Genomic DNA, 15,003 nt, shown 5'->3' with positions numbered 1-15,003 from the left:
TGCTTTCCTCACTTTTAAGATGGAGATAATAATAACTCCACCTTAGAAGGATATGGGGAGGACCTTAATAATGTGCCTATAACAAAATAAGCATTGATAGCATTTCCTTTCCCACCCCTGAGCCACATAACCCTGTATCCCCAATGACTTTGACAGAAATGCCTTTAAAATGCATCTATTACAAATGCAATTGACCCATTTTGCAGAAAACTACAACTACGAGCCTGAAAACATGGCAAATGGAAGATTCTGGCAAAATTCCTCTGAAACATTTGCACTGCTTTCTTGTTTTTTTATAAACAACAGCAGTAATCTACTTTCTTTTAAAAATATTCAAACACACAACAATGCATAAAAGAAAGAAGGATGAATTTCTCCCCAAGACCCCCAGAAACACATCCCTCCCAAAAGAGCTTTGCTCCAGGACCAGTTAGTTTCCTAGCTAAACACTCACACATACAGATTTTAGTTTTTAAATTTTGTTTTACAAAACTGGAATCATATAAACACCTGCTCCTTAACTCCACCTCCTTATTTCCCCTACAAACTGCCACTAAGACTTGCACTAGGAATCATATTTAAGATTCCTCAGGACCCAGCCTGTGTGGCTGTCAGGACACCAGATGGGACAATGCAGACACTGGCATCTGGCTGCTGGCTCTGCCATCTGGGCAGCACCTCAGTCTTCCCATCCATCCTGTGGGTGTGTCCACATGACCTGACCTATAAAGGCCTCACTGCTCTGCACAGCACTTTCACCTACTGGTCCTTACACCACCCTATCTGGAGAAGCCAGGCAGGCATGGTCACTTCCGTGCCCCAAGGAAGCACTGGAGGCCAGAAAGGTTGCTCAGTTGGCTGAGGTGACCTGCTGGTCATTGAGAGAACTGGGGCGGACACCAAGTTTCCCAATTCCTGGTCCTGTGCTCCTTCCTCAAGTCCAAGGAGAACCAGGCTGGGGACTCCTCCCTGGAGCAGCAAGACTCAGGCAGATGGGTGGCATTTGTGCCACAGCTCCAGGCCCCCAGTGCCTCACAGAAAGCACACACAGGAGTTGTTCAGCCTCCAGTCGGGATCAGACCCACTACAAGCCGCCTACCTGATCCTGTCCCCATTCACACAACCCTGGGAAGGAAGCCAAAGGCCCCGACCCCCCCGCCCTGCACTGTCGTTGGTCCAGCCCAGGGCCTCTGGACTCCTCTTCCTGCCTGCACAGGGCTCCTCCAGCTGCCCAGGCTAACCTCACGGCTACGGTGGCAGCCAAGGAAACCAGTGTCTGTCCTGCCCTTGGTTGCCACTCTGAGCAGGGAAGGAGATGGCCATGGGGGAGTATCCTGGACAGCAGCCATCAGTTCCCAGTGCCCTCTCATGCCATCCAGGGCCCCGACAGTGATTCCTTATCCTATGGGTCTTTCCTCACACAGCCACCATCCAATGGCCTCTCTGACCTTCGCTCATTCCTCCCAAAGCCCCCTCCACACTCACCTTCTGCAGAGCAGATGCCATAATCCGCCCGGCCCCACACGCTCCGCTCCTCTCCTCAGCATCCCCTCGGCCTTAGGTTTCCACCATATAGGAGTCAGTGGGCCCCAGTGGACATGCTGTGGTGAGTGTCTTTCTTGGGTGCTGCAGGGACACATGCATGGCCCACGCCTCTGCTAAACCATGAGTGCCCGGGGTGCAGGGGCCATACCTTCTGGGCCCTTTGTGTGCCCCCAAGTCCTGAGGATGGTGCCACGCGGTGCTCCTGGGCTGAGCTGGGTGGCTCCTCTGCCGGGCGGGAGACCTCTGGTGACGCCTAGCCCAGGAAGGTCTCAGAGGGTTTGCTAGCTCAGATAAGGCCTAATGACTCTTCCTCCCCAAACGGCCCAGCCCTTTTCCCCAAAATCAGCCCTCTCTGAGGTGCAGCGAGTTCCAGGCCTTCCTGGAACCCCTTCCTTCCCTTCAAAGCATCTCCCTTGCTGGCAGAGTCCCAGAAGGACAGGAGGGGCACTAAAGATAATCAGGGTTCTCATGTCCATATTTGTGCTTGTGGGAGACTGCTAAATTATCTGCAGGTCACCTAAGGAAGTGTACTTGGGAAAATAAATTCCACTGCAGAGGCTCCTCAGTGAAAGACCCACTGCAAATATCACCAAAGCCAAAAAAAAGACCTGTTGGCATGCCATGCCAGGGTGGTTCCTTTCATGGCTCCTCTTCCAGGTCAGGCACCTCTGGTATCACACTATTCATGCATCTGAACTGTTCCCTTTTAAAGACTGTGAACTAAACGCCACATCCTGTTCACAAAACTGCTCACGACCAATCAGGAGGAGCGCCAGATCCCCATTCTCAATGAGGACACTGAGGCACTAGGAATGGGAATGTGGACAGGCCCTGGTCCAAATCTGCACAGCTTCTAAGGAGGCCATGAGGGACTTTCATTTTACATAAAAGGAACCTCAGCCTTCATAGTTAAGCAGAACTGTCCCCAAGTACCGAGCAGCCAGGGCAGCACAGGCTTAGGACCCCAAAGAGCGCTCCTGCCCTTATTTCTCAGACTCCCTCCCTGTAAGGCCCTGAGGTCACCCCCAAGGTCCTCCAGGTAACCTTGCCACCCATTAATATGAGCTTCCATGCCCTAGCCCAGGAAGAGAACAAAGCTGTCACATTGAACTAGCTAAAAATACTGGAGGTTCCCGTGCCTCACAGGGAAGCAGCGGCCCTGGAATGTGGCAGGGCAGGAAGCACAGGCTTCATTCTCAGCCTCCCGTGTAGATGGCTTGGGAGAAGGCCAGCCTCCAGATTCACAATCCCCAATATCCCAGGCCCTCCCAACAGAAGGAGAAGGACATCTGAAGAGCAGACAGGCCTACTTTCACTGTGAGAAAACCAGACCCTCGCGCTGGGGGTCCCAGGTCCTGCAGCAGTGTAAATTGAAAGCCAGTGGGCCACATCCAGCTGCATTGCCTCCATGACCCTGAGCAAGTGACAAACATTCATGTTTCCTTCTGTCTTCACAGGTGATGGACACACCAGCTCCAGAGCACTTTGAGTTTTCAGAATGCAGGCATTTCACACACCGATGGTGGCATCTGATCTGACCATTTGACCAGGGAACATGGACATGCAGATGGACCATGAGCTCCCATACACAGAAGCAGAGGCAGAATGGTATCCAGGATCCTGGCCCAGGCTCAGGGCTCTGGTTACCCAGAGAGCTGCCATCCCCCACCTGGCTGTTCAAGTGCCTACAGGTAAGTTCTGAGTGAGTAACAGCAACACCTGGCACTTGTACAGTTCTGTACACTTTCTAAGTATTTCCATGTCCAGTCTCTAATCTGATAAGTGGGCAGATAACAAGGTAGCAATCATTTATCCCATTTGGCAGATAAGGAAACTGAGGCACACAGAGTTTGATGACCATCTAACAACCCTACTGAAGCTGGAGGGGTCCTTTTGAGATCATGGATTCTGGCCTCCTTACAGATGAGGAAACTGAGGTCCAAAGACCCTTAGGAACCCACTGTTGTAAATGCAAGGAGCTGGGCTAGGGAAGTAGCTCAGTGGTAGAGCACTTGCCAGCATGCACTTGCCCTTCTCTTGGGAAGGCCCGGGATATTAGGAATTGTGAATCTGCTGAGTTCAAACCCCAGCACCACAAAAATAAAGGAAAAAAAATAGAGAGCCTCTGTTCAGACTTCTGAGCCATCCAATTCACTGTCTAGCAGACCCCTGTCTATCTAACAGGAATATAATATGAACCACATAAGGTGTTTTTAATTTTCCAGCAGCCACAATATGATTTCAACATGTAATCAATATTTAAAAATCATCAATGGCTATTTATATTCTTTTGGTCACATTAAGTTTTGGAAAACCTGTGTGAATGTCACACTCAACAGTGCATGTCAAGGGCTGGGAATGTTCTGTTGGTGGCCCAGGGTTCAATCCCCAGCACCAAATAGCACACGTTAAATCAGACTTAGCACATTTCAAATGTTCAACAGTCACATGGGCTACTGCCCTAGACAGCATGGTTCTGGCATTTCAGATACATCCCCACTGTGGGGACCTTAGGTGACAGTTTCTCCTTCAAGGTCACTGTAACCCAGAACAAGTGGCGGGGGGAGAAGACATCTCTCATTCCCTTGTTAGGCTCATGGCTGACGTCCTTGGAACAAAAGACAGACTAAGAAGAGAAAAGCATACAAATTAAGGTTTTATCTATCATACGCTCCTTCATAAGGAAATGAAGACCCCAAGAAACAGGTAAACCTGTGCGGTTTTTATGCCAGATTTGATGAAGATGAGGACCATCGTGGAGAAGTATAATTGCTCACAGGGGGTCTGATCCGCAGGTAATAAACAGGGGGACTTAGTAAGGTCAGGTCCATTTGTTCAGATTCTTTTTGGTGTCCCTGCTTCTTCAGGGATAAGGATGCTCCTTTTCTCCAGATCTTAAAAGAAGCTCTGTCTTAAGACTTCAGGGAAAGGTCAGAAAAAAATCCTTCCTGGGCTTTATGACCTGCCTCAGGGGAGAAGGGCGGAGCAGGGTGGTAGTGACTTTCTGGCTTCTGCTGTTTTCCCAAATGCCAACAGGTTATATGTTGGGGTAGGCGGCCGTGAATCCCATCAATGGCTTGAGACTCTGAAGCCCCATACCATAGCTCCGCTTCTCCATGCAGGGACAGTTGCCCACTTGTGTCAAGGAGCCTGGGCCCTCACACCAGCCCTACTGCTTTCAGACCACCAACATCTCGTCAACGTCACTTTCTAAGCCTCACCTGTTCCCTGTGTAAGAGGCAGGAAAAATACCCACATCCAAGGTCACTGGAAGGATTCAACCAAATCAAACATCTTACTAAATGAAGCATTTTGTAAATGGAACAAAACTTGGCAAAGGTGAGATGGTGTCCATCACAGCAGTGGCCTGGGCCTCCTCCACTTACCTGGCCCACCCAGACAGGGTCCTAGGAGGCGCCAGGATCCAAGGGAGAGAGGAAGTCTCCAGTGCAGGCAGACCCCATGTGTCAATCCATGGGTGAAGTCAATAGTTATTTTCAGCATGGCCAGTCAGGCTGGCAGTGGGGGTTGGGTACTCTTCTGCCCTGGTAAGTCCATATTGTCCTCCCTGGGGGTTCTCTTTTAAATGTAAGCAAGGATAAGAGAAAGGAGACAAATGAAAAGGACACAGGAAGAAATCTGAAGAAGAGTAAATGCCTTACATCTCACTGGAAATGACCTAACTAACCACTTTCCTTCCCAAGTGGAAAGGACCATCAACACAGCCACAGGAGCGGGGGGGAGGAGGGGAGCTGGTGCTGGGAAGGAGTTGGGGACCTGCATGACCCTGAGCCAGCTCTGCTTCTCCCTGCCCTGTCATTCCCTCCTTGGACACTTCCCTAAACAGCAAAATGAAAGAGTTGAATATAACATAACGGAAAGAACACGGGTTTCTGAGTCTGGGGCCTGGCAGTAGCAATCCTTTCCCTATCTCTGTGAGGCGTGTGCTGCTCAGCAGGTCACAACACCACTTGGGAGCCTCAGTTTCCTCATCTCTAAATGGAGATGGTGCTTTTATCCAGAGGGTTAAACGCAGCTCTCCCAGGAATTCCACCCCTACACATCTGCTCAAGAGACAGGAACTCAAGTCCACGTGCAAAACTCAAAGGTTCACAGTAGCAGGATTCACAAAGACGAAACAATCCAAATGTCCATCAACTGACAATGACACCGCAAACAAAATGTGCCACGTGGACACAATGGATTACTGACATACACACAGGTGGCTGTACCTTGAAAACTCTATGCCCAGGGAAAGGAGCCAGACACAAACGGCCACATTCTGTATGATTCCACTTATACAATATGTCCAGAAGAGGCAAACGCACAAAAAAAGAAAGTAGATCAGTGGCTGCCAGGAGCTGCAGGGAGGGAGGAATGGGGAATGACTACTAATGGGTACAGGACTCCTTTTTTGGGGTGATGAAAACATTATGGAACTAGATGGTGGTGACGGCGGCACAAATTTGCAAACGTTTTAGAAACCACTCAACTATACCCTTTAAGACCGGGCATTCCGCTTCATGTGAATTACTGACCAATTGAAAATCAAGCAGAAGTCAGGTGCGGTGGTGCATGCCTATCATCCCAGCAGCTCAGGAGGCTGAGACAGGATCGAGAGTTCAAAGCCAGCCTCAGCAACTTAGTGAGGCCCTAAAATAAAGTATAAAAAGGGCTGGGGATGTGGGTCAGTGGTTGAGCACTCCTGGGTTCAAACCCCAGTAGGGAAAAAAAAAAGAAAAGAAAGCAGAGGCTTGATGGATCTGAACACCAGTTCTACCATTGACTCTCAAAGCGCAAGATCTTCATCCAAAAAAATGGAGATCACCATCGCAGCCACCTAGCAAGTGCCCAGTGATAAGGATTAGACAAGCTAACACTCACAATGCCTTTAGCATGATACCTGGCAGGAAATGACACATCTTAGAGGCTGGCCTTGATTATTACTTGTAATTACTAATGATGAAACAAGAGCCACATTAAGAAAAAGGAAAGGCATACAGTAGGCATGAAAGTCCCTGCCCGTTAGGTTCCCCACAGGTCTCAGCACCTGGAGCCCCAAATGGGAGTGGGCATGGACTCCAGGTGAACCTGTGCTGACGTTTCCTGTCTGCACAGGGACAGCTCAGCTTCTGTTTGCAAAGGGCTGGGCTGCAGACTTTGCATTTCAGACTTCTTGGCCACAGGGAGGGGGTGTGGGGTACAGCCACCCTCTCCTTTTACGGAAGATAGCCTGAGAAAGGCTGTTGGCTTAGGTTTTCTCTGAACAGAGCTGGGCACATTTAGGGAACAGATAAGCCCTCCCTGCCCAGGATCGATCCACCCAGGAAGAGAGAGAGAGCACAGAAGCAAAAGCATATGAGTGCATTTAATTCTCAGAAGTCTAAGGGCACTGCCCTAGGGTGCAAGGGGCTACAGAGAGCCGTCCTGAGTCCTCCTCGGCAGCCACCCCCAGTCCACACTGTACAATGGTTCAGCTGCAGCAGCCAGTAGAGCACAAGGCTCACGATGAGAGCCGTCAACCTCACTCTGGAAAAATCTGCAACAAGGGCCACTTGATAAGGTAAATTAGGAAATGGGCTAATTTTAAACTGAGCCCCCATGCCTGGAATTGTGAATGCAAATAACTGAGGAAGGAAGAGACTCTAAAACCGATCTTAAAAATCTGTGAAGATCTGACCAAAGGGTGGCATGAACAACGGCAACCTGCACCCACCTCTGATGGCAGTGTGATATGCCACGGCCACCAGCAATGGCAGCTTGGCAAAGTCTTTCATATGGCCAGGTGCACATACCCCTCCACCTAGTAACTCCAGCCCAAGGTACACGTACAGCTTAGAGCCTAGAGAAACATACACCAGTGCCAAAAGAGTCATTTGAGAGAGTTCAGAGAAAAAGTTATTGGAAAAATTAGAAACTCAATTTCCCGTCAAAAGAAAAGATAAATTAAACTGTGGAGTATGTACACAATGTTAAGAGCATACAGTAGTTTCAATTAGTAAGAGTTAACAAGGATCAACATGAAAAAAGTCTCAAAAACAGATTGTTGAAAATAAGTTGGGAGAAGGATGCATAGAGTATAGCACCAATTATAAATATTTTAAACCACACTAGGCAACACTGTGTACAGCTGGAAGCAGTGACACACACCTGTAATCCCAATGACTCAGGAGGCTAAAGCAGGAGGACCATGAGTTCAAGGCCAGCCTCAGCAACTTAGTAAGGCCCTAAGCAACTCAGCGAGACCCTGTTTCAATATAAAATATAAAAAAGGGCTGAGGATGTGGTTCAGTGGTTAAGTGCCCCTGGGATCAATCCCGGGTATCAAAACGAACAAACAAATAAACATACCCATAACTGCTTGAATACATGCAGTATAGCATCATTTAAAAAGGTTAAGCCCAGGGGCTTGGGAGGCTGAGGCAGGAGGATCCAGAGTTCAAAGTCAACCTCAGTAACAGCAAAGCAACCAAGCAACTGTGAGATCCTGCCTCTAAATAAAATACAAAATAGGGCTGGGGACGTGGCTCAGGGGTTGAATGCCCCTTAGTTTAACCCCTGGAACCAAAAAAAAAAAAAGTTAAACCCATATATATGCAATAAAAATATAAAAGCAGGCATGGAAAGGATAAATTTGGTCCAGAGGTCACCTTTGGACAGAAAAGAAAAAGGGATCAGAGATGGGCATGGAAGGGACATAATGTAATATAATATATAATGTAACTATAATTGTGTCAAATTCTCAAAGTGAGCAGGGCGTGCATGCCTATAATCCCAGCAGCTCAGGAAGCTGAGGTAGGGGGATCGCCAAGTTCAAGCCCAGCCTAAGCAACTTAGTGAGGCCCTAAGCAACTTAGTGAGACTCTGTCTCTAAATAAAATTAAATTAAATTTTAAAAGGCTGGGGATGTGGCTCAGTGGTTAAGCGTCCCTGGGTTTAATCCCTAGTACCAAAAAAAAAAAAAAAAGAAAAAAAATTATATATATGTAGATAGATAGATAGATTTTAATGTGCCTCAAATATTTCATAATAAAAAATTAACTCATTTTTTTTTATTTGTAGGAGGAGAAAATGAAAGTCCAGGTCCCAAGGTAAACTATTAAAATCAACAAGATGAGTTTTTCTCCCATAGGAAACAGAGGGAGCAAGAAGAGGCCTCTGATCCCATTCCTGATTTTCTTGCGACCTTGGGAAAAGTGCTTATCTCCAATGGATGGGCCTCCAGTCTCTGTTTCTAAGTGGGGAATAAAATCTCTGCCCTCTGCCTTCTGTCTGTAACACTGGAGGCAGGCACCCAGGAGAGGGAGCAGCCCTTTGAAGAGCAGGAACAGCGCTTTCGGCCCTGACAACTTGGCTGACTGGGGTTTTTGAAAGATCCAATGAAAGTACATACACACTAGTATATCCGTAAGCTTCAAACATTCAGAATGTAATCTTTGTATATATACTCGATACCTGATATCACACATATAAAGCATTTCAGGATGTTCAGAGTTAAGCAACTATTAAAAAGAGAAAATAAAACTACATTTTAGTTACCATCCATTTAACTCCACCTTACAAAGTTTCTAAATATAATATCCACATTTATATTGTTTACCAGAAGTCAATGTTACTTCCAGAAATAAAAATCTATCTATCGCCGGGATCCATCTTCCTATCTATCGCCGGGTATGATGGCACATGCCTGTATGCCCAACCACTCAGGAGGATCGCAAATTCAAAGCCAGCCTCAGCAACTTAGTGAGGCCCCTAGGAAATTTAGCGAGACCCTGTCTCAAAATAAAAAATAAAAAGAGGGGTCTGAGATTGTAGCTCAGTGGTAGAGTACTTGTGTGAAGCACTGGGTTTGATCCTCAGCACCATGTAAAAAAACAAATAAAATAAAGGTCCATCAACAACTAAAAAAGTATTTAAAAAAAATAATAATAAGATAAAATGGGGGGCTGGGGAGATAGCTGGGGGCTGGGGAGATAGCTCAGTCGGTAAAGTGCTTGCCTTGTAAGCACAAAGCCCTGGGTTCGATCCCCAGCACCCAAAAATAAATTAATTAATTAATTAATTTTAAAAAGGTGCCTGGCTTGAAGCAGTTCCTAAGTTAGTGACTTCCCACCCTGGCCTGACCACCACCTGTAGTAGTCTCTGCTTGCACACACCTTAAGACAGGAAATAATTACTCAGGCTCCATGAGATAAGGGGACACTCTCACCTCATTTATGTTGTCACCCCAGGCTAGCACAGAACTCTGCATACAATAAAGGACTCAAACCTGTTTTCAAACAATTATTGTGTTCCTGTGATCAGATTTAATTCTAAGGGGTCTCAAATTCATGAGCAGGTACCAGCAGTCTGGCTGCCACTAACTCCCTCTCTGCATCCAACGTCTCTCCTGGGAACTCCTCGGGCATGCTCAGAGCTGGCTCCAGTCGCTCATCCTATCAGCCAGGAATCCCTGACTGCAAACACACACACACACATAGTCCCAGTCACGCCCAATCAGTATTTTGGGGGAAAAGCTGGCCATGCTTCCCCCAGAGAACAGTAGGAGCGTGGGAGAGCGGCGCAGCTGGTCAGACATGGACGCACCTCACAGTCACCCTGCTCGCCCAGTTAATTTCCTCACACATTTCCAAATTATCAAACCAGAGAAAGAGATGGGACTTCTCTTGGGGAGAAACCTTAGGAAGACCCAAGGTGGAGGGAACAGGGATTATGAAATGAGGATCCATCACAGGAACTTTTACTGGCTATTTGACACTAAATGGACAGGTGTATGAGAGAGTTGCCATGATTTTATAACTCTCTCCTCTCTCACCCGTGAACAATAAGGAACAGGAGTTTTTTGTTTTGTTTCGTTTTTGCTTTATGCTTGCCTTTACAAGTGAACACCCAGGCTCTGAGGAAATGGGCCACGGGTCACCCTTCAATTGCTAAGCGTATTTTAGGCTATCCTCCTCGGCCCAGCACTCAAGGACTTCTGGGTTTGGCCACTGGACAAGTCATAACAGTCTGTTCACCTCCTAACAAGAGATTACTCAGAATTATGGGGATCCCTCCCAGAGAATACTCCACTCATGTTTGTTACCAATTTGTCAGGCCTAAAGGAAAGGAAGTCAATTCCTTCTTTAGAGGCCAAGTTCTGACCTTCCTGGATCCATCTTCCTTTTCTAAACAAACAGCACACTATGCAATCCTTCACTCTTCTCCAGGTCCTTACTGGCTACACCCAGGAGAGGAAGCTGGTGGGATGAGAGGCATGTTAAAAGTCACTTAGAGGTCAAAGGACCCAGCCCCTAGCTGCAGAGCGAGCAGATGTCTGGAATTCTAATGAATGGAATCGTACAAGCACACACGTGCCACCTTTTCCTTCTGAAAGCATTAAAAGAATGAAAGGAAAATATGTGTTTTATGCTTTGTTCAGCCTAACGCCAGGACACCCTTTTCACAGCACCATTAACCAATACCGTGAAGATGCTGCTTGGAAAATAGGGCTGCAAGCTCTATCAGTTCAACAGATGCTTGAACTGCTTCAGTCTGGGAGAAATGTGTGAGGCTGAATTACCAATGTGCCTCACAGGCAACGAAGAGAGAGATGATACCTTTTCGTGATCACTTTTGTATTCTGAGCAAACCTGAGAACCTCCCCCAGCACAATCCAACCTCCCACCTCCAGGTCAGAGAGCAAGAAGATAGGTACAGGATACTGAGGAATACTAGGTCTGTATCCAGAGCCCTAGAAGCTGCCTACGGTTGGATGGCTGAATCATCATGGCTGCCCACAAGGGGAAAGCAGTCCTCACTGAGTCCCCTTCTCATGGCCCAGCCCTACAGGAATTACAGGACTTGGAGTCCTGCACCCCCAACCAGCCTTTCCCATAGTGAGTGGTGGGTGGGAATGGCAGATCTCTAATATGTACTGAGCCCCGGGAAAACAGATCAGCATACAAAGCAGTGGATAACACCAACTGGTCACTGGAGCAAGTGTTCACTATGCTTATTCTCGGGAGGCTCAAGAAGCTTCCCAGGGACCACACCCACACGTGGCAGTATCATACAACATACCATGCACGTGGAGGTGATGCCCTGCAAGAACCTACACATTCTCCCATAAAAAACAGCGGAAGTCCTAGGAGAGCTGCAAGCAAGCTATCTTGTTTTTAAGAATCCCCTTGACAAACAATGTTGCTGGGTGGAAGTTTTGGCCTCAGGACCCTCCCGCAGCAAGGTTCTGGGGCTAGAGGAGGGAGGGATATCAGGGTCACAATCTTAGAGTGAGAAGGAATTTAGTGAAGAATCGGTTGAATAGAAGTCACACACTCAGACACTGACAGAGGGCTGAACGATAGAATGTGCGTAGACAGATGTCAATCAGGCCACTCGTGGTAGTGGAGGGCTCTGAGGCCTCCCTAGACACTGCATGTCTGATGAGACAGCCCACTGAGTGCAGTCCAAACCTTAGCCCAACTCAGTTGCTGGAGGCCATCACCAGCAAGCAGAGCAGCTGCCAGTCACACAGGAGGTAATGGGTGTGGATGCAAGAGGTTTAGCTTACAAGGTCATTTGGGCCTCCACCCAGTGACTTGCCATGGTGGGAGGTCTAACCCCCTCTCAGATAGGATGAGCATCAGTGATGCACAACACCTTTGAAGAAAACTTGCGAAATGCATAGCCTTGCATAGCTCCCTGAGGTCATGCCAGAAGGACTCTCCAGGGTGCTCCAGGGGTGTGAGCGGGAGTCTCACAGTTTGACAACCTCAGGTTCGGAGCAGAATCCCAAGCCTATTTGCTAACTACCCTACTCCTGGTCTCCACCCAGCAGTACCAGATCTAGGATCCCAGCAGCATTCCCAGGGGCCCATTTCTCCGTAGCTCCCCCTCAGCTGACTTCCAGGAGGAGCCCTAGTCCAGTTCTCTGGGAGGAGGGAGGCGGGAGCCCCGCCCTGGCTCTACCTCTAACTGGCTGGGTGACCTTGATGAGGTCTCTGCCCTCAGTAGGCCTGTTTCCTAGGGTGCCAAAGGAGAGAGTCATTGGTGATCAGGGACATCCAGTCGCACACAGGGCAGAAAATCAAGGTGTGTTACTTTTGCCTCTCACCTGTGGGTAGCATTGCCTGTCTGAACTTCAAAGTCAGGTTGACTTTGCAGGTCCATCCCACCTAACCCCAGTAGTATTCTCCAGGTAGGTAGGGAGCCTGTGCCAGACCTGGCATTGATAAAACGGGTGTCTTCCACTATAATTTGGATTGTTTCTGTAAATTACCATAGTGAAGTTGGCAAAGGGATGATACAGCTTTAAGACTCACTAGCAGACAATAATTTACACTCAAAAGACTTAAAGGCAGTAAGCCCCTAGGTTAGGGAGATGCACCCATGTGCACAAGCGCACACACATCAAGGCCTCCGACTGAAGTGGCCAGACTCTTATGTGAACTGGCTGGAAATTACAGCATAAGAGGAATAAAAAATTCCATTCAGACGTGCTGCTCCAGACCCGAGGCCTATGAGCAAAGTTTCCGGTGGCCTCCGCACCCCTCCCGGTTCCGGAAAGCCAGGCGGGTCACCCCGTCCTCAGATTAAGGAGCAGCTGCAATAGCGAGGGGAGCCCGGATGACAGTTTCCCTGAAACACCCGACCCCCTCCGCTGGGAACCCCAAATATGGGATGTTTGGCCTCCAGCCAGAACCCCCGCCAACTGCTCGCTCACCTCCCCAGCATCTCCGAGATCACGCCTCCCTACGCCCACGGCGCCCGGACCCTTTCAACAGGCCCTGCGGACCGGCCCGCTGATCCCCACCCAACCAGCTCTCGGAATGGCCTGGGGACCCATCTGACATCCACGGCCCTTTTCAAGGACACTGCAGTAAGCTGCCCAGTCTCGAGGGTCTTCGGCCCACTGCCCCCCTCCTCAACACACACACACACGGATGCTGACAATGTCGGGGAGAATTCTAGGGCGAGGCCATCCCACCGCGCCCTGTAGTCCAACCACATGCTGGCCTGGGGGAGGCCGGGCGCGGGAGGATGGAGGCGGCGGCGAGCGGATGCCGGAATGCAAGGCTGAGGCCAGGGCGCCGGCTGCGGCGCGGGCGGGGGCTCACCTTTTTGACTTGGTCATCCTTCAGCTCGGTGAAGTAATAGGCCAGGAGCTGCGCGGCGATCATGCTGGCGGTCTGGGGCGCGGGGCGGCAGGCGTGGGGCCGGTGGGTCCTCCGCAGCCGGGGTGAGCAGTGGTCCTCCGGCGGCGGCTCGGCGGCTCCTCCTCCTCCCGCGGCTCCTCCCCCTCGGCCCGGGGCGCGGCGTCGGCTTGCGCGCTCCCAGTCTCGGCGCTCGCGTCTCCGGGAGGGTGACAGCCGCCGGCCGGCCCACCTCCTCTGCGCCCATTGGCTGCCGCCCGCCTCTGCAGCGCCGGGCGGGGGCGTCCCGGCCGGGATGGGGGGCGCGGCGTCCGCTCCCTCCCGCACCGGAAAGGGGGCGGGCAGCACCGCGAAATCCCCCCCGCTTGGGCATCACCCTGCACGTCCCCCACGTAGGGAGCCGGCGCCCGACGGGAGGAGCTCTCCCGAGCGCACCGTCACGCGTGGCGGTGCCGCGCCTGGGCGGACCGGCAGCAGGCGGGGAGGTGCGGGGCGCGGCCGGCGGGACAAGAGGCCCCGGAAGGCTTGCTGCGGGACCGGGCAGACTGGAAGGCAGTGTGCAGTCCCCCGTCCTCAGAAATGAAGGCTCGCCCCCGAGATTCCCGCGGATGGGGAGGTCCCGGGAGGGGGCTTATAGAAGGGGGCGTGGAAAGCAAGCGGAAGAGGGAGCCAGGAGGCCTCGCGGTCTTGGCACCCGGGTCCCCGCGCCTGCCGGCTCTCGCGGGTCTAGAGACCGAGGGCGGCGCCCCACCTTGGCCCTCGGCGACAGTCCATCATCCCACCCCGGCCCGCCCGGCTTACTTCTTGGGTTGGCGAGTTTGTATTGCTAAACCCTGAGCGTCGCCCTAGAGCTCCCTCTCCTGAGTCACGGGCTCCCGGGAGTGCGCACTCCCGCTGGGCGGGACTTGGGCCACAGGCCCCGGCCGGCCGGCCTTCCTGCTCTTGGGCATCCTTGCCCAGGGGGTCGGGGGTATAGTTCAGGAGCCCCTTCCAGGTGCTGTCTTTTTCACTTCCCCAGGGTAAGTTAGGTGGGATTGGCAGGATCCCTAGTAAACCTTTTAGCTTCAAGGGGTGGGAGTGGGAAGCAGAAACAGATATTTATGCTGCTACAAGGATGCATAGCAACCTTAAGATTCTTACGTGATTGCGTTTGTGTGCCAGAGGCCACTAGAAGCTTTAGTGTCTTACAGGATGACATGTGATGAGCTCAAACATTATCCTGATTCAACAGGTAAGGAAACTGAGACTCAAAGAAACCTCAGTCTTGCTGGACTTTCACCGCCATGTAGTTGTAGGTCAAGGATCAGAACTTGGGTCTTTGTGT

At 50.4% G+C, this 15,003-nt stretch overlaps 1 protein-coding gene across 1 annotated transcript in view; it reads right to left on the bottom strand.

Moving 5' to 3' along the window:
* The window catches only part of Hk1 (hexokinase 1), a 73,875-nt gene extending 59,908 nt beyond the window's left edge, over nt 1–13,967 (bottom strand). Inside the window, exon 1 of the mRNA XM_047552598.1 lies at nt 13,644–13,967. Within this exon, the coding sequence (XP_047408554.1) occupies nt 13,644–13,706 (63 nt within the window). The 5' untranslated portion in view covers nt 13,707–13,967. The remainder of the gene's footprint in view (nt 1–13,643) is intronic.
* Nucleotides 13,968–15,003: the final 1,036 nt, after the last annotated feature.

Source organism: Sciurus carolinensis, chromosome 5 (genome assembly GCF_902686445.1).
Source record: "Sciurus carolinensis chromosome 5, mSciCar1.2, whole genome shotgun sequence".
Lineage (NCBI taxonomy): Eukaryota > Metazoa > Chordata > Mammalia > Rodentia > Sciuridae > Sciurus > Sciurus carolinensis.
This window is presented reverse-complemented; position numbering and strand designations above follow the sequence as displayed.